At 40.4% G+C, this 27578-nt stretch overlaps 3 protein-coding genes across 6 annotated transcripts in view; 2 read left to right on the forward strand and 1 right to left on the reverse strand.

Moving 5' to 3' along the window:
• Positions 1–20284, forward strand: part of Gro (TLE family member transcriptional corepressor groucho) — a 113987-nt gene extending 93703 nt beyond the window's left edge. The window contains exons 10-16 of one of the 3 annotated variants that reach the window (XM_076784061.1): positions 8217–8270; positions 8924–9112; positions 11068–11286; positions 12827–12894; positions 13848–14123; positions 14475–15078; positions 16513–20284. In XM_076784061.1, the coding sequence (XP_076640176.1) occupies positions 8217–8270; positions 8924–9112; positions 11068–11286; positions 12827–12894; positions 13848–14123; positions 14475–15078; positions 16513–16620 (1518 nt within the window). In that variant the 3' untranslated portion in view covers positions 16621–20284. The remainder of the gene's footprint in view (positions 1–8216; positions 8271–8923; positions 9113–11067; positions 11287–12826; positions 12895–13847; positions 14124–14474; positions 15079–16512) is intronic. The other 2 variants (XM_076762275.1, XM_076763112.1) reach the window with 2 other exon arrangements.
• A 1185-nt stretch (positions 20285–21469) lies between these two features.
• Positions 21470–22485, forward strand: Gdl (gonadal protein gdl). Its single transcript, XM_076784163.1, has 2 exons — positions 21470–21693; positions 21791–22485. The coding sequence occupies exon 2, from the start codon at positions 21817–21819 to the stop codon at positions 22342–22344; it is 528 nt and encodes a 175-aa protein (XP_076640278.1). The 5' UTR covers positions 21470–21693; positions 21791–21816; the 3' UTR covers positions 22345–22485.
• Positions 22486–22775: 290 nt separating this feature from the next.
• On the reverse strand, positions 22776–27557 carry Lon (lon protease homolog, mitochondrial). 2 transcript variants are annotated; one of them, XM_076784123.1, is made up of 10 exons: positions 26991–27557; positions 26486–26710; positions 26243–26415; positions 25656–25963; positions 25373–25564; positions 24995–25299; positions 24730–24869; positions 24377–24659; positions 23407–24310; positions 22776–23330 (listed from the first exon to the last, which is right to left on the reverse strand). In XM_076784123.1, the coding sequence occupies exons 1-10, from the start codon at positions 27245–27247 to the stop codon at positions 23082–23084; spliced, it is 3036 nt and encodes a 1011-aa protein (XP_076640238.1). In that variant the 5' UTR covers positions 27248–27557; the 3' UTR covers positions 22776–23081. The 2 variants fall into 2 exon arrangements, with proteins under 2 accessions (XP_076640238.1, XP_076640248.1); XM_076784133.1 differs by having other exon boundaries at positions 25656–25912; positions 26991–27556.
• Between the last annotated feature and the right edge of the window lie 21 nt (positions 27558–27578).

Genomic DNA, 27578 nt, shown 5'->3' on the forward strand with positions numbered 1-27578 from the left:
GAAGGGATGATAACATTTGTATCATATTTAACGCTAGAACGAGCAGGTTAAGGGGTGGAAGACACCCTCCGTCTACGTCTTCTTCTTCTTCTGCTTCGGTGTTTCTCCGGTCTCCTCCTTCTCTTTCATCCTTCCCCCTCAACCCGCCCCGTTTTCTCAACCCCTGGCGCGTCCTCCTTCCTCCGCCACGTTCTCCTCCGTCCTACTCGGCCACCTTCCTCCATCCTTGAGCGCCCTCCGCCAGCCAAGTAATACCACTGAAATCAATACCACCACACTCTGGCTTCTATTTACACAGGCTCATCGTCCGTACACAAATTTATTGCGTGTCGCCCGGCGGCTCGAAGCGCTACTCTGCTCCCTGTCGGAAATGGATCGCGACGGAATCACCGTTCCGGGGGCTGAAACGTAACGTCGAGACCGACGCTTGGACGAAGAGGACGCGATCCTCCTCGCTACTCCCCTGCGTTCCTCGACGCTTCCGGTTTCGGCTTTACTACGTCTGTCCCCTTAGTTCTGCTACTTGCTACCTCCTAGATCCAGCAACCCCTCGGTTCTCTGATTAAAAACTGGTTTAATAGGGTTGATCTGGCCCTACAAACGCCACAGGTCAATCTGTACTCTGTTCTTTGTACGTTGGAATTTTCTGACCAATGTATACTACAGTAGAGTTCCGATTATCCGGAGTATCCAAATAACCGGCATATTTACCACAATTCTTCTTCTACATTATCAATGACTGTATTTCTTAAAAATCAAAAACGAATTTTTAAGAAGAAACGACGAACGTTCTAAAAAAATTATTTCTAGCTAGGAGGGTTAATTACAATCATTTTTGGTGAATATATATACCCCCGAAATCTTACGCACTTTCGAGAAAAAAATTCGAGTAGGTGCTGAAATTTTTCGGGGAAATTAAAATATTCCAAATCGTTCTAAAAAAATTATTTTCAGTTGCGGAGGTCAATTACGATCATTTTTGGTCAATAGACATACCCTCGAAATCCTAACCATTTTCGAGAAAAAAATTCCTTACCGAAACGCGTGTGTCGGAGTGAAGTTGCAGCTGCGGAAATGGCGTAAATTTACAGTGAGCGGCTGCGAATGTGTTAATGATCGCCTCGGAGACATCCGAAAAAAGGTTGATCGCGAAGCTAAGGGGACACTTCCGAGACGTTCCCCTCGTTAGCGAGAAGTAGGCGAGATACAAGTCGAAACGCAGCCGGTCCAGACCCGGAATCTCGTAGTTTGGTTACCTGGCTCCCAGGAATCATTGTTCGGAACTGGATTTTGACTGCTTTGCATAGTCGAAGGGTTCGAGAAAAGGCCCCGCGTTCAGTCTGTTCTATTCTAAAAGGTGCCTCGCCTCTTTTGTTGTTTCAGTATTCTGGGAAAGGAGCCGATTCGGAACCGCGGTCCGACGGACAAAAATTCTTTTCTTTTGTTAACGCGCGACGGAAAGGCCCGTGGAACAACCCTCGAACGGTACAATACTGGTTCACACGAGGCAGACAGGGAAAAACAGGGAAGAGTGTTCGTCGATAGATTTTTTTGGGAAACGTGACGCGTTCGCTTTCGACTTTCCGTTCCATCGCAAATCGCGTTAGTTACGCTAATTTTTCACCGGCCACAAGTCGGTAAGCTATTCCCCGTGATCGGAACTCGGGATGACCACGAGTCGCGCTAATTTCCCTACGACTACAGCCAACTCTATCGCAAGTCTCGCTAATTTGCCCGCGACGGCAACTACGGGAACTAATTTGCAAGCCGCAAATTTTCCTGTAAGCAAGTCGCGCCAATTTCCCTATAACCGCAACTCGAATGATCCCTATCGCAATTACTGGACTGAAAGTGGCTCTAAATTCCCACGTGAGATAGTCCAAATATCTTTTCCACGGCCCAGGTCGTCGTTCGTGCATCTCGACTTTGCGGAACCTCCATTTTTGCGTCGAAATAATCGTTTATGCTGTTTAAATTGCCAGATATTAATTCGGGAATTATTCAATCGCTCCGCACGTCAGTCTAAACAAGCGAAACTCTATAGAGTAGTGCCTTCATTATTCAAATCTCTATTATCCGCACGTTGTACTGTTCGAATATTCTATTATTAAAAGGTTCTATTACCCGATCGAAGCACGCTCTTATATCGTGTTCCTCGTTGAAACATTTTTCTAAAAATTATTCTCTAAAGTAAAAATGATTCCTTATCGACGGCCTCTGAAACGTTTGTGATACTTTGATACAAAACACCAAAAGATTTGAAGGTCTATCAACAGAGTTTATAGATCATCTAGGAAGCAGTGGTCCAAGGGTTTTTCGCGAGCAATTTTCTTAAATCATTTCGAACCAAGGACGCACACAGGTGGTTCTCCGGCGTCTGTAAACGGTGCAAATACACGAACACCTTTGACACGAACGCTGCACGTACGTGGCCTAGCAGACGCATAATAGATGGATGGGCGTTGTACACGATATTACGTAATTCAGAAAGGCGGTGTTATCGTATGCGCCGCTGCGAGCATGTATGGGAGTCGCAAGGCGCAAGGTGGCACAAAGAACAGGCCGCTTGCCACCGGTAACCCTCGCGATAATTAGGATATAAACCACCAAATGTTCTTGAATTATTAATCGTCCCTCGACGCCTCATCCGTCTTCTTTCGGTGCCCTCGCCCGGGATCGAGCGGAAAATAACACTCTGCAGTCTTCTTTTTTCGTAACTTCTTCGTTGTACGTACAATACATTCCATCTCTCACGCTAAATTCACGAATACATGTCCATCAACAACTTGAAACCGAGTTTCAGTATAATCGTTCCTAGATTTCCGGTATACTCCTTCCTTTAAGCGTTGTTTTTACGCCCGAGTTGCCTGTTTTTGTTCCTCCGTTCGGTTTATTTTGCGTTAAACAAATTTTAGCATGGATAATCTTAGTATTTTAAGGTAAATCATTTTATAAATTGTTTCTGGTTTCGTTGCTTGGAAAATGAGTAATAAACGAGGAGAAATTGTAACGGTAATAAAGAATAAAAAAAAAGAATCAAAGAAGTATTTTGGTAGAATTGTACGCGGAAGTTTACGGCCCACGGTTGTTGGTCCTGGACGATAAAATCGGGAACGTCTTGTTGCCAGAGTTAAAGAAGAACGATACGACCCCGCGGTGTTTTAAATTCTTACAAAATGTGCCTCGTTTACGTACGCTCGCGTGCGTAGCTTTACGAGAAGTTTCCGTGAAAATTAAATGCCCCTCGATGCATAATTCTCCCTTCTTTTTCGAGTCTTTATTTATAGTTCGGTTAAGCGCGGCCGTATCAGGCCGGGAATGTTAATGCGATGATAAATTTATAGTAAGAAGTTCGCGACCCGACTACACCGTGTTTACATTCCCCTTTTTAAACTCCGAATTAGCGCATTACCTTAACGAACACAGCGATTCAATTAGTCTCTGCTTGAAACCCATCCGATGCAGTTCGTTTTATGAAAAAATATTTTTATACGATCTGAAAACCTACGTGTGCTGTGTACTTGTTGAAAATATTATTAGGGGTTGCAAGCATCGTTCTTTAATCGTTTTCTAATTTCGTAAAATCATAATTTTCGAAACAACGCGAACAGCTGTCGCGTTCGCGTCACTCGACGCTGTCGACAAATATCGTGATAGAAAACTGCGTGACAAGATCCGGGAAAAACATGTCGCATCGTCGTGACATTAAAATTTCATGACGTTACTGTCACACGAAAACGAAGCTTTACAACCGATTTTCGTTTTTGATAATACGAGCGGTGTCTTTTTCCGCGCATGTCATAAATAAACGATGAGTTCACCGTATTTTTATTTCGATATTTATAGAAAAACGTTCTCGATAATCCTTTAAGATCGCAATTTGTTCGAGTCGTTCGTACAATTATATTTTATTCCTCCAATTTCTACACGTTAATTTCGTCTATAAATTATGTAGCTTCTTTGTGCCATCTTCCAAAGTACTGAAACAGGAATTTCTTTAATACATTGTCGTACAATTTGTTCCGCCTCATCCGACGGCTGAAATGAAAGTCAAAGAAACGAACATCACTCGGAGCGACAGCTGATGAGTACTGGTGGTTGTGTTTATGCAATTCGTTGATAATGCTCGGTCCGAATCGAAAAAAACCTTTACGAGGACAACGCTTTAGTCGTTAAGCGAAGAAAAACAACCTGCACGACGCGTGGAATAAAGGAACTGGTTTCTAGTTCTGAGGGGATGAAACGATAATACAAGATCTATGCGTAGAAATACATTTTTGGACCAACGTATTCTTAGACTCAAAATCACTTTATGAGGTACTATCGCAAAGTACAAGAAAAGTGTAAAATAAAATGACGTCTCATCTTATAAAAATGGCTACTATTCTGTGCTTGGTCCTACGTATGTTCGCCGAACAAATTTTAGAGACTTATTCAAAAATTGATGAAATAAGTTTCTTTCGAAGTTGGACGAAGGATAGCTAGAAATATGCTTGAATTAAAGACGAAGCGCAGGATCGGTTTCAATTCGTGGTGGCCTACATTTCGAGGTTGATTTTATCGAGAAGGCGGTGGTCCCCGCTGGTATCCTCGTCTCGTAAGTCCTGGAACCTTTCGTTTAACGCATTGTACATGGACACGCGACCAAGAATCCACCCGGTAGGTGCGCGCGAAAAGGCAAAAGCGTTTTAACCACTTTGGGCGCACTCGGTCTGGAGGCACTCGGAACGTTTCGCGCATATAACTTACCCGCTCCCGTGTGCCCTGCTTTGAGCTCGTTACACGCCACGTACCGAGGGGCTGGTCGCGACCGGGAACGAGCTGCTTGTAGAAACTGAGCGATAACTGGTAAATAAACGATGAAAGATACGTGAATTACAAATTGCACTTTCCTAGCCCGCGCGCGTTATTTACCATTCGCCCGCTGTTCACTGTTTATCGTCTTACATGAAACACCGTTCATACGTGTATCCGGGTTGTTGCGATCGCTGTTGCGCGTTTCGTGCCTCTACGGCAACGTATCGTTACGTGTGATATACGTGGAACGACATTCTGTAAATTTCGAGCACAAAATTGCCAGCGAAACACATTTTCGAACCCGAACTTTTCAGGAGATTCGCGAGGATTTTCTAGGTACTAGAGTTTTTATTTTACGAGTGGACAGTTTATTATCGATATAGTACGTGCATTTATGGATTCGCAATATTCGAGAGTTTGAAACAATGGTACCCACACTAATAGGTCTACAATAATAAAAAAAAACATACATATATAGGAAGTGCGTGAGAAAATAAGTCGAAAATGTGGAGTACAATTTTTTTGTATGACGTGTAGTTTTTGAAATAATTGCAAGTTAAGATTAATATACAATTTCCCTGGCGCGTCTGTCCATTACAGACCGTTTCTACTTATGCTGATGTTCTCTAGTAGAACAGAACTTTCTTTCGCTCCCCCCTTGGATCGTGACCGATTTTATTTGGCATCGTTTTATGGAAAGTTTTAGATACTCGAGTAGTCGGTCTGCTACAGGTACTTTCCGGTCAGGTATTTAAATACTCGTGATATTTGGAGCATTCGAAGTATACTTCGCGTTTCTCGTTTACCACAGAGTCTTCAGACCCTTTAAACCTTTCAGACATCTCTCGCTTCAAATAGCCCAGATACCTCGGGTACTTCCGGTAACTCCAGGTACTACGGCTACCCCAAATTCTCCAGACATTCTAGGTGCTTCAGAATACTCGAACAAAGGAGGAAATTCCGCCACAGAACCGAATTCGTGACTAGATTTCCGTCGTGTCGCAACAATGAAGAACTCGCGGGATAGTCGGATCGTCGTTTTTTTATAGTCACGCGCTGCCCCCTTAATTCATACGATCGATACACTTACGCAGAGTTCACTTCAACCTCATTATACAGGGTGTTCGGCCACCCCTGGGAAAAATTTTAATCGGGGATTCTAGAGGCCAAAATAAGACGAAAATCAAGAATACCAATTTGTTGATGAAGGCTTTGTTAAACAGTTATTAACGTTTAAAGTTCCGACCATACTGAATTTTTTTCTCGGAACTGAATAAGATTTCGGGGGTATGACTATTCACCAAAAATGATTGTAATTGACCCCCACAACCGAAAGTAATTTTTCCAGAACGATTTGAAATTTTTTAATTTAATTGTTAAATAACTTTTTAACAAAGCCTCCATCAACAAATTGGTATTCTTGATTTTCGTCTTATTTTGGCCTCTAGAATTCTCTGTTAAAATTTTTCCCAGGGGTGGCCGAACACCCTGTATAGTTTTCAAACAAATTCAGAAACGATTACTTAAACAAACAGCTAATTTTACGCGAACCACGTTATATTTCGATTTTAATCGAGCATGGTATAATCCGTAAACACTTGGCTAAAGAGAGCGTCACCGTTGGGACAGAATTTCGGTCGAATTAAACTGCTACGAACTTATGCGCCAACCTAATAAAATACTCTCGGCGGGGAACGCGTTAACCGAACGTGAAAATTTTAATTTGCTAACGACAGGTTCTCGCCGTGCTAATTTCTCGTCCGTCGACGGGAACGTAAATCCAACGTAGAATTTTCTACCTTTTCCAAAATTTGGCTGCAATTCGGATATATCGTGGACTTTAACGTGGACCTTAGAAATACCTCCACGTACTTTTAATCGTTAACCTTGGCAGCCGTTTACAGAATGGAGCTAAAGTCTATCGAATAAAGCTCTCGAACCCTCGACGAAGTACTAAATAAAAATGAATTCTTTAACGCAAAACTTGTCACTCGAGAGACGTTGAGGAAAATGGATACATGATCGCGAATCGAATAGTAACCAATCGTCTCGAAATTAAACGTTCTTAAAATGTAAAGAAAATCAGGAAGAACGCTCGTGGCGAACGGAGCTTGAAATTTCGACCCAGTTTAGGGAAGCGTTCGCGGTCTTTTTGCAGGACGCATGTCGTCGATAGGATCTTGGCTCCGTATCTGCAAAGCTCGAAAAATATTCTCGCACGCGAGCGTCGTCCTTCGACGAAACTTTTCGCGGCATTTTTCCGTGCGGTCGCGAACGCGGTTATCGCGCGTCAGGTATGCACACGTACGCACACCCACACCCACGCACACGGGCGAACATAAGCCACTATCGCGGTTCCCCGTCGTCGTTTTAAAAGCAACGCGAGCCGTACAATGAGACCGGTCGCGAACAACGGACCCGCGCGCTAGGAACTACGGAAATAACCGGTAAACAAATGATAAAAGACACACGAGCCACTAATCGCGCTTTCGTCGTTGCCACGTAATCCCGGAGCTTTCGGTAATGCATTAGCTGTAATGCAAGATTGCTCGTTCCTCTGCGTCTTCGCGCATGTTCACGCGATTCCCTCTTTAAAGATGGTCGAATTATGCACACCGTTCTCGACTACAGAATCATTTATATTGTTCAAATTTTAGTTTAGTTTAATCGATTGCGAAATATAGTGGTCTTTCTCGTTGGACAGAGCAGGACATTTAAGTTGAGAGTGCTCGCCACCAGATGGCCACGCTCTTGTCTCTCTCGCAAGCGCTCGACTGACTCCTTCGTTTCTAGGACCTGCTAGAAAGTCTCTCACTTCCTCCATTAGCAGATACAGCCTCACAATATAAAAATTGCAATGATCGAATGCTTGTACGGAGTATAAACTAAGCAGAATGGGCGAAACGATCGGACAAATTGTGCACAGATCGTGAAAATAGAGTGTAATCGGCGATGGGAAAGCGCGTTTACATCCCCTGATTGGCGAGGCCTTGCAAATCGCGAGCTAGCGTTGTAGATATCTGGTGTCTGCTCCCATCGAACGCCAGCAGCATCCCCTGTCCCCGGTGCCCCCGAGGCCATTAAGTTGCCGTGCAATCAGAACGTTTCGAGAACGCGCACGAGTGTCAAGATTAATAATATGTCTCTGAAGACGCATCTGCTAGTCGGACGCGCCGGGAATATGGGTCGAGTCCTCCTCTCATCTCGCGCCTCGGTTTCACCGGAAATATATCGCGACGATCGTTAATGTGTCCGATAGTACGAATTACAGTGGCGCGAGAGAGACGGAGAGAGCCAGCTTTAATGTCGCGGCCGTGGTTTTCGAATGCATTTCTTTTCTTCTCGCTTCCCTTCTTCTTCTTCTTCTTGTTCCGCGTTCGTGTATGTATTTTTTTAACAGACTCGTAATTTTCTTTCAGGAGAGCGACGGAGAAAAGAGCGATCAGGACTTGGTGGTGGATGTCGCGAACGAGGTCAGTTCATCCTTCGCGCTCGCCCCCGATATTTTTAGCTGCAAATTCATTACGCGGAAGCGTCGTGTGCGCGCGAGCTGTCGATGAAAATCGAGGACCTTTTTTTCGAGGTTGAAACGACGAGAGTGCATCGTAGACTCGCGGACGGCAGAGCGAGTCTCTTTCAGAGATTTAGATTGCACTCGACGAACGCGTCGATGTCGCTTTGTTTTTCTTTTTTTTTTTTCTTTCTCGTAAATGTAACCGAAATTGCCGCGCGCTTTGTACGAGATGAATTGGTAGCTTCCTTTACGCGCCTTTGAGACAATGTTGTTTTGATACCGTCTCGCGGGTATTCTAATTTCTTTACAGTATCTGATTTCGTGGAGTAACTTTTTAAAATAACAAATTCGCGTTTGAAACGACGAAGCAATCGGGGCGATCTGAAGATACGATGTTCCGAAATATTTGAGTAGAGCGAAATCTCTCTTATCTAAATGTTTCACATTTGTAATTAATAATCGGAAGCTCGTGATATCTGAAAAAATATTGTAATGTTGATAATCGTGATTCTGTCTGTCTGTAAAAATTCTTATCTCTTGGCGAGTAGAGTACGCGGATCCTTTTTCATACCCTTTTTCACAGAAATGTTCTGTTCTTTCCCAAAACAAAAGGAGGCGTCATCGCCGCACGCGAACGGAGAACACTCAGATCCACGCGAGAACGGCACCCTGGAGAAGCTGAGTGCTCCAGGACACGCGGGACCGACTTCCGGCGCTGGCTCCACTTCTGTAAAAGACAGACCACCCTCGCGAAGCGGAAGCTCCTCCGCTCGTAGCACACCATCTCTGAAAAGTAAAGATGTAAGATCTCGCGGATAGCAAGCTTGTTCGGCGACTAATCGGTCCGGTTCCCCTTTTTCTCTGCCTACAAAGTAAAAATACGTGTCGCGATTAACCCTTTCGGTGCTGCGAACCACGTTAACCCCTTGACAGTATCTTTTAAACTGTATTATTATTCGATATCCATTGATTTTTCAAAGAATTCAATCTTTCGGTACATTTCAGTACCCAAAGGTGCACGAATTAAATTTCAAAACAAGGGGTTGATACTCGCAAAGAAGGGTGTGGTTCCCATTCGGATGAAACTTTGTAGAATTATGAATTTGAACTCCTAAAGCATTAATTTGGAAATGATTGAACAAGTTGTAACGAATCTTCTAACACGTGAAAACTATTTTACTTTCGTTGAAACATTCTTTTCCTATTCCCAACCGTTTCTAAGTTAGTACTTTGAAGAGGTGGTTTCACCCCTCGAACTTGTGTTACCGCAGCTAAAAGAATAACGTATTATCTTGAGATGTTCTATAAGTCTTCAAAGTTTCGATCAAACTCGGACTGTTCGCGATTCCTTGTAATTCGGCCAGTGTATGGCGAACACCTATAGGCGTTACGCGAAGAGTTAGAGAACTCCCAAATACTTACAGCAGTGTAAACGGTCGCTTAATATTCGTGTTCCTTCGTTCCTGAAATAATTTTGTGGTTTTCGAATACGCAAAAACGATATAAAAATTGTTTTCGTTAAGGGTAACTTCCCCACACGCTACGATTATGTTCTCGTTAAAGTCGTTTCTTTCGTTTCTTGCACAATGGCGAGATAACGTGTTCGTTGAACCGTAATTATAATGTTTAATAATGACTTTATTACAGTACGAACATCGTGACATTCATGGAAAAGTAACCCAGACATTAATAAATGAGACAGGTGCAGCATTATTAATTACTGTTACGAAACTTAGCTCTGACACTATTGATTGAACGGTACCGGACGATTAAGTAACGATAATTCGATTGCTTTATTTCTGGATATGTTTCAGATTCTGTTTCTTAACATTAACGTGACATTAATCGTAGAATATAAAATGAATAATAAACATCACATTGCAGATTAACCTATTTATGCCTAACGCAGAAATGAAAAATCTTGTGAAAAGGATTGATTGCTTCGATAAAAAATAATTTGTATTAAATCTGTTAGAAAACCGCCGGCCCGGCAAACAATAAACAGAGTGCATAATAACCTCCCAACCTGGATACGAAAATTCGTTCTCTCGTGCGCGCAGTTTTCGGAGATATTCACGACGGTAATTGTTATTGGTCCACCGTGCACAGAACGCGTGGCATAAATGGGTTAAAAAACATATCGCCGGACCATCGATACACTTGACGCTCCTCCACAAAATAAGATCATACAAAAAACACTATCGCAGACAATCGAATGCGTCCCTCGGCGCCGCGACGAGCCAAACGTGGAAAACTGCATAAAATCCCATTCGATTGTTACCCCCCTTCGAAAACGTGATCAACCATGATGAAACAAAATAGACAGAGGGAAAGAGAGAGAGAACAGAAACATTTACACCGTTCGAACGCGACAAAAATAAAAAAAAAAAAAAAAAAAGAATAGCTCAAATGAAATTTCCACGGACGGCTTCGAAAACAACAGGGATATTTTGATGCTTCCCGTTTAGGCGAGCCGCTCAGTGTACACCAAACGCGAGCTGCGTTAAAATTTTGTCGCGCGCGAAGTTACGATAAGTCAATTTGCACGGACGCCCGCTGGAAACCGTCCTCTCTCTCTCTCTCTCTCTCCTCTTGATGCCTGAACCGGTGAACCGGAAGCCACGCGCGCCCACGATCGCGGCGAGGGATCGATACCGTTTCGTTGCTTTCGCGTAAACTCGACCGTGAAATTTACAATTCTTCTTTCTCTGACTGCGCCCGATAATAAACCCGAGCCGTCGAACGAACCTCTCCAGATCGACAAGCCGGGTACACCTGTGGCGGCGGCGAGGGGGTCGCGCAGCTGTACGCCAACTATGGGCGGAATCCCTGGGCCCTTGGCATCGCGAGTCTATCATCCGCCATCGTCGCAGCAAACGCCACCGCAGGGTTATCAGGGTTTGCCGTCCCGCGGCAATGAGCCGCCGCAATCGTCTTCGCCGTACAGCAACTTACCATACGCCAGGACTTCGATGGTACTTCCGGTTGTTGATCACTTTCCTAACAGGGGGGGGGGAGGTGTGTGCGGGTACCCGAAAATTTCGGCTCGGGTAGCGTCAGGCATAGATCTCTTTCGGTCATCGGGTCGGGATTTCCACTCCATCTTCATCGAAAATTAGAGATCTCGAAAGTACTCCACAAAATTGAGAATTTCACTTAGCTCTAACGTTTAATACGATGTTGGTTTTTGGTTTTTGGATTCTCAAACTTGGACAACGCGAAACAGTAGAGTTACATACAGCGAGTATAGAACGACACAGCGATGATTCTTAAAATGAACGTCGCTCCGGGGTTGACGTGTTCATCTTTCGTACAGCGAGAAGGAAAATTTAATATCCCAACGCCCGGATGCAAACGGATCAAAGGAACGGTTTGTAAGAGCGTTGGAACAATGGACGCTACGACGGACAATATCAACGTTGCTTCGACGCTCGTGGGAATCGGCCTTAAAGCTTAATTCGCTCTATCCGTCTGTCGACCGTCACTCTTCGAAAGGATCGTCAGTCAATAATGGACAGTATGAATACCTCCAAGTAAAATCCATTGAAGAGTATTTCGATGGACAGTGAACAGATGGATAGTGTGAATCCAGCTTAGCGCTTCGACGACGGAATATACGATACTCTGCTTTATTCGTGCGGATAGAGATTTATGTATCCGCCATAAACTATTTGCTTAACAGTAAACTAATGCGATTCTGTGCATCGGTATATGCACAAATACGATTCAATTATTGTAACGCGTGTATATTCAGCGGATCTATGCATGTAGAAAACTACAAAGAATGCAATAGTTTCAATGTTATTGATATTTTAGGAACAATTTATGTTCCAAAATGAACGCAAAAACCAATCGTTTATCGTTGCAACCGATGTTGCACTCGCTTTCAGATCGAAGTAATAAAGCTTTCGAGACTCGAATCGACCGAATCCCGACCCGAACCAAAGTCCGGGTACCCGCACACTCCTACTTCATCGCCATCGGTGTTTCAAGGAGGGTCTGAATAATATTTTAAGCTTTCGGGGCCTGGTGTCTGAAACGCGGTGATTCCGAAACTTTCATCCGAAATTAATACGAGAAAAGCCACGTACGTCACCGACCTCCTAATTGTCGTTCGGGTAACTAGCATAAGTAGGATACTTGTGTTCGTAAAAAGACGCCAGGGAGTACAATCAATGATGATTGGAACAATAAGCTAAAGTAGAAAAAGATTTCTTGGTAATAGTCCTCCTCCGCGTAGGCCCCTCTTGAAGACAACCGTAGGTTTAGAAGCTTACACTAACGAGCTTGTTTGTACCTTGTTATACCTTCTTCGAGCAAGAACTACGATGTTAAATAAAACGAGAAACGTGGATCGAATTTGTTTGAAACGAGTATCCTTCGCGATGCGTCGGTCGCGAAAACTTCTTATCGTTCCCGTGACGCGACTCGTATTTATTCCTTAAGAAACTCGTCCTCGAGACCAGTCTCGCTAATATTTATGTAACGATTTATGCATTCTGTCGATTTTTGCAGCTCGGTTTCGATGGTCACGTAAGGATACCACCGAGTAACGGGATGAGCAACGTTCCCGGCGGTAAAACGTACGTAGATTATTATTAAAAACGCTCCAGTTAGTTAACCATCGGTGCCTAGTTTCGCCAGAGACACTTTATATTTTTGTAAAACGTTGACTAAGCGGAGACCGACCACGGTGAATACGGTAATTTGCAATAAATATATTTCCAGAGAAATTTAAATTTATTAGCCAACCGGGTATTTAACTCTTTCGCTGTTGGGACTCAAAGGGCTCAGTGGATTATTTTATGTACGCAAAAGTTATTATAGAGAACTCGTCCAGCCAGGTTTCGTCAAATACTTGATAATTGCTAAGCTGGCCTTGAAGAGATTATCGTTTGAAATGATAAGCGGGTCCGGTGGCCGGAGTTAATCCGCTCTGGGTCAGTGCTTAGATGAATGACCATTAAAACTGTTCGAGGACTCTGGTTGCTCTACCGATCACTCAGCAACTTTGTGCACCGTTGATTTCGGTGGATCGTGGTCCACCTGCAGTTCTCCGGTTAACTGACCATAGCAGTGATCATCGATTAATGCAAAGAAACTCTAATTGTCCAGCGTCTGGTCCTCTGAAACTAAATCCAAAACTCGAAATAATTTATCGCGTAACCTACAACGCATAGGAGTCGCTGTAAAAGGAAAATAAAAAGCTCTGCAACGCGCCATTTAGCGTTCGAGTCGTTGGACGAGCATAGAATCTCGCGAAAGCGAAGAGTGTACGTTCGGGTGCAACAGTTATAGAGAAGCGGCGCTGTAAACGCGGCACGATAGAATTTATCGAGCGCGTATAGGCAGTAACAGCGAAAGGGTTAACATCTCGCGCGTTTAAAGCGTCAACGCGCGAACCATTAAGTTCGGAAGCGCGTCCTACATTGTTTCTCCGTGCGCTTGGTTTTCGTTGAACGCTCGGCTCTTAAGCGATCGAAGGCATCGAGGCTCAGCAACGACAATGCCATTAACGTTTTACATTTCACCGCAGAGCAATCTCGTTCCATGCGAACGGCGAGGGTGAAATGCAGCCTGTGGCATTCCCCACGGACGCTCTGATAGGACCGGGAATTCCACGTCACGCGCGTCAGATTAATACCTTGACTCACGGCGAAGTTGTGTGCGCTGTTACGATCTCGAATCCGACCAAGTACGTCTACACGGGCGGCAAAGGGTGCGTGAAAGTCTGGGACATCGGACACGAAGGCGGCGGCAGCATCAAGCCCGTGTCGCAGCTCGACTGCTTGCAACGCAACAATTATATTAGGTCAGTTTCCCGGGTGCTAGTGGCTAAAATAAACTCCTCTTTGCCCAAAACTTTCGGAATTTCTCGAGAATAAATGATTTGGCGACGAAGGACCTTTTAAACTTTTGGAAATACGTAAAAAGAGCTTCGTCGAATGATATTACCGATGATGGTTTTGCGGGGTTGCCGCCAGAGGGTCACGCTCTTGTCTCTCTCTCGCAAGCGCACGACTGACTCCTCAGGCTCCGCTAGGATGCCTTACTCTCCTTTCCTTTTTATCTCCCTTCGACAGGACCCCGCAGTTTGTTAGCTTCAGTTTCGATGGTATACGTAAGACGCGTGAAATATAAAAGGGGATCGAACGATTCGCAGATCGGTGAAGCTGTTGCCAGACTGCAGAACCCTGATAGTCGGAGGAGAGGCGAGGCAACTGATTATCTGGGACCTGGCCAGCCCTACGCCGCGGATCAAAGCGGAGCTGACGTCCTCTGCGCCCGCCTGCTACGCGCTGGCCATCTCGCCGGACTCGAAAGTCTGCTTCAGTTGTTGCAGCGACGGTAACATCGCCGTGTGGGATCTCCACAACGAGATCTTGATTCGACAGTTCCAAGGGCACACGGACGGCGCCTCGTGCATCGACATCTCCGCGGACGGCACGAAGCTCTGGACAGGAGGGCTCGATAACACCGTGCGTTCTTGGGACTTGAGGGAAGGCAGGCAGCTGCAGCAGCACGACTTGAACTCGCAGATATTCTCTCTGGGCTATTGTCCCACCGGGGAATGGCTGGCGGTCGGCATGGAGAACTCCAAGGTCGAGGTGCTCCATGCGTCCAAGTCCGACAAGTACTGCCTCCTCGTTCACGAATCCTGCGTCCTATCACTGCGTTTCGCGTCATGCGGCAAATGGTTTGTCTCTACCGGTAAAGACAATCTGTTGAACGCTTGGCGCACGCCGTATGGCGCCTCGATATTCCAGGTGCGTGGATATATTCATATTTACTAAAATTTCTTTCTTTTTTTTTTAATATTTTGCAAGCTATATACAGTAAATATCATTCTTCTCATTGGATCTTCTGCGTATCCATTGAGTTGGCCAAAAAGTCTCGTCTTTTTCAAACACAAATCCTATATATTTAGTAGTTACTTCTTAATCTTGAATTATAAGGTATAACACTAGTTTATGCCTACAGCATTTTAGTCAAAGAACATTTGACGAGAATTTTACATCCAGCAAAAGAGTTCCATTTTACCAGCAGTAATCTTTAAAGAGATCACGTGATCAAGTCACACGACTGAACACTCCCCTTGTTCTAATCGGATAGAATGCAATTATCCGTTCAATACGATTTCACCGACTGCAAATCACATCAGAGACGACTCCTATTTCTACCTTTCTGCTGTAAAATAATTGCATGACGAGGAGAACTCAAAAACAGTTTCAAAACATCTAATAATTTAATGTAAAATCACGATCGTTTCGTACTAATATCTATTATGACAAAGAACAAACACATGTTTCATTTTCCTGATACTCCAGCGTTTGAAATTGATTATCTAGGAACCTAAAATTCTCTGTAGCGTTCTACGCTGTGAATGCAACTTGCTCAACAATCAACGCGTTAACAGTTTATGTAACACGAACTGTTTGAAATCTTTTGTCTCCCAGTTACCTGCAATTTTAATTTCCCTCTATATATTAACTCTTTGAATGTTAAAATCTGCCCTTAGAGTGACTCGTTCCCTGTGTGTTTTCTATAGAACGTTTTAACAAAGCGCAATGAAATAATTGCATTTTAATAATTGCCAACATTTGCCTCTCCAGTGAACTACAATAACTTGCACAGAACCTCCGCCTTCTCTTCGTGAGAAAATTTTGTATCGCGTATGAAAATTACTGAGAAATTTCTTAGTTTTCGCAACGAAGAAAAATTAAGTATAATATTCGCATAGGAGTTTCGCGTATCATTTTATTACGCGTCGACCTTTGAATGGCAGAATGTGGTCAGTGCAATTACCGTTAACTTCTAATTAATTTTCTCCTGAAAAAAACACTTAAGAAGTTAAGTGTATCGTGGTATAATCGCAATACCGGAAGACACTCAGGAACAGACACGTTGAAACAATCGTTCGTTTATCGTGTTCGATAGAAATTGAAACATCTCATCTTCGATTTTCATTTCTTCCATACTACATACAACTTTCTACAAACAAAACTGCTCCGTAACTCGAAAAGCGATCGTTGCCGTTTCGAAACGAAGAATCCTCGAAAGAAACTGAAACGTTCTACGTGGCCACGTTAAGCGAAACGCTGTGTCGTCATATTTATGTACCACGCTGCATGCTCGCGTCGCAGACACAGATCAAAACCTCGAGCGGAGCACATGGGAACCCATATCAATTCTTTTTGCAGTCGAAGGAGTCCTCGTCGGTGCTGAGCTGCGACATCTCCGCCGACGACAAGTACATCGTGACCGGATCCGGTGACAAAAAAGCCACTGTATACGAAGTGATTTACTAGACACACGGCAAAAGACGTTCGCGTTTTTCTCCCTTCGTCGAAACCCGAACTCTTAAACACGCCTCTCCCTTTTTTTCGCGGGAGATCTTACAAGTGAGACTTTTAGCAGCCTTAGGAACCTAGACTGTTACTACTGTGTATATATACATACGAAGTCTATACTACGGTAGAATCACGCGTTCGAGGGGAAAAGCAGAGGAAGAGGAAGAAATGGATAAAAAAAAAAAGAAAAAAAAAAAGAAAAAAGACGAAAACCTAATGTGTGTGCCAGAGAACCTGTATGTATATTAGAGTTGCGTGTGCGTGGCCCGATTGTATCTACGACGGTGTGATTACGTAGAGGAACTCTTTCTTTGTCGCGTGTATACAACGAGAACTTGTTAATGGAACGTTACCAAGCGATCTTGCATGCGCGTTAAGTGACCGGGAAAGCCTTGCGAATGGTGATGCTAGATATGATTTCGTATAAGTAATTACAGAATCAACACGCCCGTGACAGATAGTCGGATAGCACGAAGACGACGAAGGCTCGGAGACTGTCTACGAAATTCTGTCCCCCCACCCCCTCTTCTCGCTAACACGAAAAATTTTACAATTTTTACAATCACTCTGTCCCTTGAGCTTGTTGCCGACGATACTAATAAACTTGCACACCGTTGTGTACCTTGAACCCTTTCGAGACGACGAGGAACTATAATCAACCCCCCTGTAAAACATGCTCGCTATAGTTCAAGGGCAACTATAGTCTTCTATGAGCCACAGTGTTAATATCTTATGCCCATAGTGCTAATCGACATCGCTGAAAGAAGGCAAATGGAGAAGTAAGTGTACGTAGAGTCCTCAATTTCCGTTCGTGCGTCGCGAAAGGGTTCACACGATTGTCGGAACAACGATTGGAAAATTCTGCGGGTTATTCGTTTTTTTTTTTTTTTTAAACCATCGAACGTAACGACGACTCGGCTGTTTCGACCTGAAACGAAAGTAAACGCGACTTCTGCGCCGCGGGAGCAGCGTTGCGTGTATCGTTTAAACATAAACTGGCCCACGACCATTTAATTTTAAATATATCGATTGAAAGTGATCGTCTTTTTGTATCGAAGGATGTATCTGCGTGGAGAATTTCAGAGAATGAACATCTTGGGGTAAGTAATTAGTTTTCCTATCTATTAACGAAATCCATGGAACGAGGCGCGCGTTAATGCCCAAACGATTTATGGACGTTGGGAACGTGACGAGTTTTCCCCACTTCGAGGGGCTTCCTGGCTAGTTCGGTCACGTGCTGCGCGATGCACGTGTGCAGAAACCAGAACCAGGTGTCGATTCAGCGATTCGAACTTGATTTTGGTCACTTTTATGTACATATATGTCTTAAAATATTAATATTAACGGCTCCGTGATGTTTCGACGCGGCGTTGCGAATGAATTTCTCGATAGGTATGAACTTAAAATGGAACGAATACGTTCGATGAGTTGCGAACAGTACGCGGACGTCTAATTTGTGCGCATATTCGTTGCGCAACACGTGACCAAAGTCGCTTAACAAGTGTGTTGAAACACGATCTCTTGGCACACCCCATGTGCTTACGAATCATTCGAAACCGAGGCAAACGATATTGTCTTTCTGCTTATTTCGTTTAATAAAAAAAAAAAAACATACGCAACCAAAGTTTAACACACTTGATAATCCGAAATTGTATTATAACGCTACGACCGGAAACGCCGACTTGCACGAATGCTGCTCGATTGCGTTCAAGTTTCTTTTCGATGTTTCGTTAGGAATCTATATAAATAGATTACGCCTTTTGATCTATTGCTTTTGTTAGAACGTTTCAGGGAGCATTTACGAAGAGTTTTTGTATTTCACGTAGAAAGCTGTGAATAGAAAGTTTACATTAGCGACCTACTACGAATATAGCATTTATTACCTACGTCTCTTGCGCTTCTGTTATCGATAAGCACACTGACATTAAACGTATCGTTCGAACTTCTCGCGTGATCGTGCGTGTATGCATCGTAGGCCGATCCCCAAAGATTTAAAAGAAGCAATAGTGATAGAACGTTTACTTGCAATTATTGCTTTAGTTGATTCTTTGTCTTTAGGGGCTGGCCTATTAGGGCTGGAACTGATCGAATAGTTTATTATTTGGATGTTGTTATTGCGGAGTCTAAAGCATTCAGGAATATATAAATTGTTTATCAACCTTTTATATGTGAATAACGCGTAATCTAATTGTCGATTTTTCTGTTCATTGATATCCTACTTCAGTTAAATGTATGAATAGTCATTCAAATAGTGAAATATCCGAATAGACGTAAAAGAAGTTCCAGCTCTAGTATGCATGTGAGCAACGAAGAAAATCCCCGTACAGAATTCTTGTGGATCCTCATCGACGATCGCGATCGATCGCACGAACGGATCCGAGTCATGCAATGACTCGAACTTTGCATATTATATCCATGTAAAAAGTACAATCCTATGCACAAACTGGAACGAAACTATTTCTCTACTTTAATTAGGTGTCAGCCCGTAGACGAAACTGAAACAAAGTGAATTTTTAGAAACGCGCATTAAGTAAAGGACAACGGATCGTTCGTCCCGATTGGCAGATCTTATAAAACTATGCAATGAATACACGTATAATTAAAACGATCGAATGGTTTTCATAGAGATTCGAAAGGACGAAGGTTCAATTTAAATATAATCTAAACGTAACGTCGAACAAATGCACCGGAAGCGACGTGGAGTTCTATGGGAATGATCCGATCGTGTCATCGGTGATAAATCTCTCTCGCCTGAACGTTTTATTATTAACGAATGAGATGGCAGGTGCATGTAAAAAGTAATATTGATCTTATGTGAGCAAAGATCACTCTTGCGTAATTCGACATATACGAGAAAGGCTCCTGTGAAACTTTTTAATTTATCTTTGTGAAATCTCCCGATCAAGCACAATTATCGAAGGCAGCACTGGTATGTATTGTAGATTACTCAAAATGATCGAAGAATATCGCTTAATAGAGGAATCTTCGTAATAAGATCATACGATACGTTATATTTCAAGCGAGCAAGTATTGAAACATTAGGTTCCATTCGAAAAGAAATTCGTTTTCTTTGCGCTCTTTCTTTTCTATGCATAAATCTCTCTTTCTTTTTTTTATAGAGAAACATGAATGTGTGCGCGTGTATGCATAAAACATGGAATATAAAGGAACCCCCATCCTGCGTACAATGTTTGACGAGTGATAATTTCGTAATGTCGGTCCTCACACACGTGGAAACGTTCGAATGAAAGATGTACACACACCCATATGAACGTATACATGTATAGCGAAAAGAAAATACGTGTCCAGTAAAAGTGACGCACCTTGGAAAGTGTTTCTTGACAAAAATAAGGTCCTATTCCATTTGTCCTCTCTAGTTATAGTAATATACGAGAATTCATAAATAATTATTGTTTCATTTATTGTCTCGCATCAAGGCAGTTTCTCTTTATCCTCTGAGTGTGATAACAGAACAAGCAAACGAAAGATGAAATAAACTGATTTCCGTCATGTAAGGCCTACACGATCGTTTTCTGTGAGACTACGTTTCTATCGGGTTGAACGGAAAATCTTTGCGTTTTTCTACGAGATGCTATTGGTGTAAAACAATGCAGAGATTAATGACGTCATTTTTTAACGGCAGTCATATTTCTTAATAAACTAGCATTTTATTCAAATGTTATCAGTAGACCTTGTTATTTTTAGTAACTGCGTCGTAAAAGAATTAAAAGAAATAATCGATAAAATGCATATAACGATGCACGAGTATCAACGTGTGTTCTGCTTCTTACTCGTCAACAAAATGGACGATGACAAGTCTATTCTTCGTGAGAAAATTATTTGACAACGGTGTCATGCAACAGGAGACATCAAAAACGAGAAAAGTTTTACATCTTAGAGAAACAACCTGTGTCTTGTAAAACGTACTGAGTTGATTTCTTAATATAAGCACTTCTAACCCAGGGATAACTTTTTGCAATAATTTCTTAAAATATCATCGACTCTCTCGATTTTGTATTTTGTGGAATTTAGGTATTTAGTTTGTGACACGTCCATAAAGCACAAAATTGGACAAAATAATACGCGATCAGTAAACAGCAAATAATAGAAGGAACGTATTTCATCAAATTATAGATGTCAACATTAAATACTGTTTGTGGTGTCATTGCATTTTAACCATACTAATTCAGTATTAACCTTAACAAGTTGGTACGAGCGGTTCTAATTGAGTAGTTTGTGGAAAGTAGGTAGTAACGCAAACGTTTTATTACTGAACGCACAATTCTATTTAGGGGAATGCACTTACCACGCTATTTGTATCCATTAGAGTGTTTAACCATAGACGATGTAGAGAATAGACATTTCATCTTATGGAAATTGATGTCGCATAAACTGAAATACCGATCTGGTACAATGTCGGTGGTTTTCAAGCGGCCTCTTAGTTTACGGTGATTTTTTACTGCTAAAATTTTTTTTTTAATTTTTCGCCGAAAAATTCCGCCGGGATTTGTGCCACCTCCTGCAGTGATGTCATTTCCAAGAATTCCCCCCCTTTCTCTATTCTGGTAGCCGCGAATTGAGAAGCGGCGGGAAACTTGAAATCTTTCTGGGGAACTTAGAAATTTTTCTGGAAGAGCGTCACGAAAATTTTTCAAGAAATTACTTTAGGCAGCTTCGGAGAATCGAAAAAGAAGGCATGTGTCAATTTGCCTTTGTCGACACTCCGAAACTCTACGAGCTCACGTACGCGTGATCTGGCATAGTGTGAGAAAGTGGAATGAGGTGTCCCTAGACCTAACCTTCCGTTAGACGCTAAGGAAGTTCGTCGTTACCACGTGAAAACGAGTCGTGTTTTTGATTATGTGTGCGCAAACACTGCGTTATATTTAGTGACACTAAACATTGTTTTGATTTAAATGTCGAGAATCGTTCTTCAGATTTGAGTGTTCTTACAGAAATAATGAAAAAGACAATTTCTACCATAAAAAAAAATATTGTGAAACTAACCTCGCTTTTTATATTAACATAAACGTAATTATCTTTTATCCTACAAATATAGCCAATTTTAATAATATTGGCAAACGATTATAAACAAGAATCTATCGCTATTATCTAAATAATTTCTTAGGGTTTGTGTTATCCAATTATAAAATAATGGAGGATGTTGCTACTCCAACTCCTCAGGATCTACAAAGGAAGCTATACTTTTTAGTAGAGCAACTTCAGCACATGGCTGGCGAACTTCCCGCAAAATATCAAATGCGACTTCCTTATGAGTTATTATCGGGTTTAGCAAATTCTCTATTGAACGATACAATATTCGAAATTGTCAAAGGATTGATGGAAATTCAACACGTTACAGAGAAGCATCTGTTCCAACAACGTCTTCAATTGTTAAATCAACAAAAAATTGAAATGCAAGAAGCATTATTACCTACATTGACAGATGAAGAAAGAGTAGCAATAAAAGCAGCATTGTATAAAAAACACAAGGAGGAATTAAAACAAATGGATATGAAACTAGTTTTGCAATTGGATCAAAAAGTAGCAGATCAACAAAGCATTTTGGAAAAGGCTGGTGTACCTGGATTTTACGTAACAAATAATCCTATAGAAATTCAAGTACAAATGAGACTATGTGATTTTATTATTCGACTAAGTAAAATGGAAGTTCCAAGTTAATGTAGTTATTTATAGAAGATTGTACATAAATAATTTTCCACTATTCTTCTAAATGCTATTTTTAAAGAAATTTTAAGTTGTATAATTCATAACAACTATTTATTTATGTTCAACATTGTACAGTAAGTTAATAATATAGTTTTTACTTTTGTACAAGTAGTATTTTGGTTTTAAAAATAATTGCTTATTTTTAAATTTTTGGAGAAACATAACTGGTTTTCTTAGAGATTGTAATAGTCGGAACATTAGCAGTTGTATGTTTATAGACAACATACTTTTAATCAATTCAAATGATATATCTTATTTACACTATATCATGAATATTAAATCCTGTTATTGAATTATTACACCATGCGTAAAAATGAAAAAAGATATATTGTATTTACATTACTTTTTTTTAACAAAATCGTTTATAAAAGAGAATATTGTTACACACTGGTAGTTGAATTAAATACCCTATTTTAGAATTCTTTAATTTGATATATAAAGTAAAGAAATGAATGCTTTATTTATCTATTAATATAGAAAGTAAAGAAATCGGATACTTTATTAATGCAATCTTAATAAAAATTATGTTTTTCGAACTTTAAAAGATTACCTCTCTGCATTCACATTTTAACAGTATTATATACAATAGTACGTATTAAAATAGATTTTCAAGTCCAATGGTTTCAAGTGGACCATGTGCATATTCAATTGTATATAATTTTTCTTTACATTACATAAGTACTTAGCTTTTAACAAGTACAATCGTCACTTTTACCTAGAAGCGGCGCAGTTTGTGAAGCTGGAACATTAAAATCTATGGGATTTTGGTGGCGCAGATTTTCAGAGTCATGCTCTTCTGCAAAACATATACGATACACGTCCTCAAAAGTCGTAGCAAAATGAACTTCGAGACCATCTGTGATGTATTTAGGTAGGTCGTTGTAATCTTTCTTATTTTCTTCGGGTAAAATTACACAGTTTACACCCACTCGTTTCGCCTATTAAAATATGAATTAATGAAATATAGAATATTAAAAGTAAATCGTAACAAAGTCATGCGTTCGTTATACTTACAGCAATTATTTTCTCTTTAATACCACCGACAGGAAGAACTCTTCCTATAAGACTAAGTTCTCCCGTCATGGCAACGTTCTGTCTAATTGCTTTATTTTTAGCGAGTGAAATTAATGCTATTGCAATAGTAATCCCTGCGCTAGGACCATCTTTTGGAGTTGCACCCTCGGGCACATGCAAATGCAAATGAGCATCATACAGGAAAGTGTTAGATGGATCTTCTTGGTTCAAGAATTTCCTCGCCACTGTCATTGCTATTTGGATAGATTCTTTCATTACATCACCCAAATGTCCAGTGACTTCGAAGGTACCTTCCAATTTTTTTGAACCAAAAGGCTTTCTAATTGTCGTTTCGATAAATAACGTGGAGCCTCCCATAGCAGTCCACGCAAGACCCATAACTACCCCAGGAGGCGTGACCTCATACATTCTGTCGTGCGTAAACACTGGTTTCCCCACAAATTCGTGTAAATTCTCTGAGGATACGTCAATTTTGTCCGCTTCTTTTTTGACAACTTTGTACGCCACCTTCCGATGAACTTTCTCTATATGTTTCTGAAGACTCCTTACGCCTGACTCTCGACAGTAAAATTTAATTAATAAGTTAAGTGCGTCATTGTTTATATTAATCTGTTCGCTAGATAGTCCTGAATCGGTCATAGCTTGGGGCACTAAATATTGATTAGCAATTGCAAGCTTCTCTTCCGCAACGTAACCCGACATATCTATCATTTCCATACGATCTCTAAGAGGCTCTGGAATAGTGTCGATCACGTTCGCTGTACAGATGAAAAGCACTTTCGACAAATCGACGGCGACATCTAAATAATGATCCAAGAAATTTGCGTTCTGTTCTGGATCCAGCATTTCGAGAAGAGCGGAAGCTGGATCACCTTGATGGCCTCTAGTAATTATACAAAAATAGAATGTATAATCGTATTAACTATAAATGAGATTAGTAATTACATACTTTCCAATCTTATCGACTTCATCTATGAGAACTAATGGGTTTTCAGTCTTAGTTTTTTTCAAACATTGAATAATCTTTCCTGGCATAGCGCCCACATACGTTCGTCTGTGGCCTTTGATTTCCGCGACATCTGTCATTCCACCGACACTAAATCTAAAATATTCTCTATTAAGTGCACGAGAGATCGATTTGGCTATCGATGTTTTTCCAACGCCTGGTGGACCATGGAAACATAATATTTTTCCTTGTGTTGAACCTTTTAATTGACTGACAGCAATAAATTCTACATTTGAAAAAAAACGAAAGTAAATATATACAATAAATATGTTCGTAATTTTCAAATGTTTAATTACCTAGAATTCGTTTCTTTATGTCTTCCATTCCATAATGATCTTTATCCAATATCTCAATCGCTTGTTGAAGATCTAAATTTTCAGGACTAGTTACACCCCAAGGCATAGAAGTGAGCCAATCTAAGTAATTTCTTGTAACACTGAAAACAAAATTATACTATCACAACATAAAGTAGTTAAATCATCTGAATTAGAAATAATGTTTTCAATTGCATTAATTATATTGAACATTTTTTTATGCAATAGTTATAAAATTTGTACATACTTGAATTCACTACTATGACTCTCCAAAAAATTTAATTTATTTAATTCTTCTTCAAGCACATCCATTACTGGTTTCGGAACTGTTTTCTGCCTTATTCGTTCTCTATATTTTTCTCCTATCGCGTCTTTATCGTCTTTTTCTAATCCCAATTCCTTTTTAATAACTTTCAATTGTTCGTGAAGAATATATTTTCTATGTTGCTGTTTGACCTTTTCTTCTACTTCCTTACCAATTTTTTGTTGAAGTTTACTTAATTCATATTCTTTTTTTAAAAGCGCGAGCGACAGTCTTAATCTTTTCAAAATCTGCAAATGAAATTTTTCTTTAATTTTTGAAAGATCAATTCTTTCAGCAATATGTTTAGAATAATTCACTTACATCCATTTCTTCTAACACTTGTTGTAATTCTTGTGCATCTGCTCCTGTTAAGGCTGCACCTAAATCACTCAAATAGACTGGATTATCCACAACTCTTTGACCTTGGTGTAGCATTTGTTGCAAAGACTCGCGATATAATGGATTCATACTTATTATATCCCGAATTGTTTTAATTAATTCTTGTGTTAAAGCCTATATATTAAATTAATTTTTTAAAATATTTATTACAATACATTTATCTTGTTTTATAAGTAAATTATTACGAAATACTTTGTATATTTACCTTAATTTCTTCGGTTTGCTTAAATTTCTCGTGAGTAATATTTACTACTTCTACCATTAATAATGGCTGAGAACTAGCTTGTGGATTAGTTTCTGCTCCTGGATTAATTGTTCCTTCCGTGTTTTCTGGTGGCTTTTCTGATACTTTACTTTCAGGAGTACTTGTCTCTTCCAATTTTTTGGCTTTTTCCGTTTCTGATATTCTGCTCTTACGTATGAACGATCTACGACTCGGTTTGCTACCAGATACTGAATCGTCTACAGGGACGTGAATTGTTGTATTTAATAGCGGAAACGTCAGTTTCATCTCTGCGTAGCAGGTAGTACAGTATTTATATATAAATTATTTGAATATATGAAAGAAAGAAATTTATTAAAATTAATGTGCAACAGTATAGAATCAAAGTTTTACTTCTTACAGTAAAAATACATGCTAGAAAATTTAATATTTTTTCAAGCAACAAAAAATTATTTTATAAACTTTTTTTAGGAAATAAAATCACGTTTGTCATTTATTCGATTCTCAGTCATTAAGTTACTAAAATATCCTTAGATACTTGGCAATTAAACTGAGTCTCTGTTACTTACCATGTGTAGATTTGGGAGTAATCTCTTCCAAAATTTGACCAACAATTTTAATCCTTCTATGTGCCATCACAACTAATCTTAATCGATTGCCCAAATCTTGTACTTCGTGTATCTGTGCAAATGTTCCAACAGAATAAATATCCTCTAAGCTTTGTACAAGTTCTGCCTCATTTCTACCAAAATAATTACAATCAGAAATAAGAATGGCAATCCTTTATAAATTTAAATGTAGATATTACTTACTCTTCTGTTTTCTTTAAGAAAATTCCAACATAAGGTTGATTTAATTTTACTTTTCTACGAACTAAATCCATGAGGATTGGATTGCTAAGTTCAATGAGCTTTATAAATCTGGGAAACACTGGATTTCTATTAATTGCTATGACAGGAAGATGAGGCCATACTTCAGGTACAACAACAGTAGCTGGTAAAGAAGCTGGATCTTCCATCTGTTCTCCATCATTTTCACTGAGAATCAAAATATAATTATGTACTAATACACTGTGATTTTTATATAAATTATTTATACTGAAATAATATACAAAATAAAGAATACTATTAAAGATACTTAATAAAATACTTCCTACAAACATTAATTAAAAAGATTATAATCGATATTTTTAAAATACTATTGGATTAACTTATAAATTTGTCATTTAGACAGAATCGTGTTAAAACGTGCATACATAAATCGTTGTATAAGGGGGGTTTTAACGCGACTTAAAAAATTAAAAATAATGAGACTTACTTTGGTGGATCTTTATCACTATGTTTTCTAGATGCGAACGATCTAATCGAAATTATAGCTGCAGTGTGTCGATGGCTATTAGTACTCCTAACGAATGTCCCAAAACAAAACTCTGTTTTTCTAAATTGCGATGGTTCTACGCGTGTCGACAATTCATGATAATTCAAACGACGATTTCTGCAGAAGGATCGAACATTTGTCGCACAATGTCGAAAAACAGGCAAAATCTTGAAATTGACCGCTGTTACGAAACGCATCGTTCTGAATTTGGCTCACAATTCGCGTAAATGTCGCTCGTTCATTCAATTCACTTAGAATTCGTTGTGAGGTTATATCCCTAAATGCAGCACACGATCGGTCTGATGAAACTCTGCTACCTAGAAGAAACTTTATATGTGTGATCAGCTGTTTGTGTGCATATTGGACTAATGCAGATAAACGTTCGATTTGTTCTATGATATATTGATACCGGTTCACATTCTTTGTTGTACAATAGATATATTAATTAATTTTAACGTGACAATAACGAGATAAAAAGACAGTGATATTCGTTTGTTGTTTCAACGATATGTATATCTTTTATGCAAA

Source organism: Colletes latitarsis, chromosome 1 (assembly GCF_051014445.1).
Source record: "Colletes latitarsis isolate SP2378_abdomen chromosome 1, iyColLati1, whole genome shotgun sequence".
NCBI classification, from domain to species: domain Eukaryota; kingdom Metazoa; phylum Arthropoda; class Insecta; order Hymenoptera; family Colletidae; genus Colletes; species Colletes latitarsis.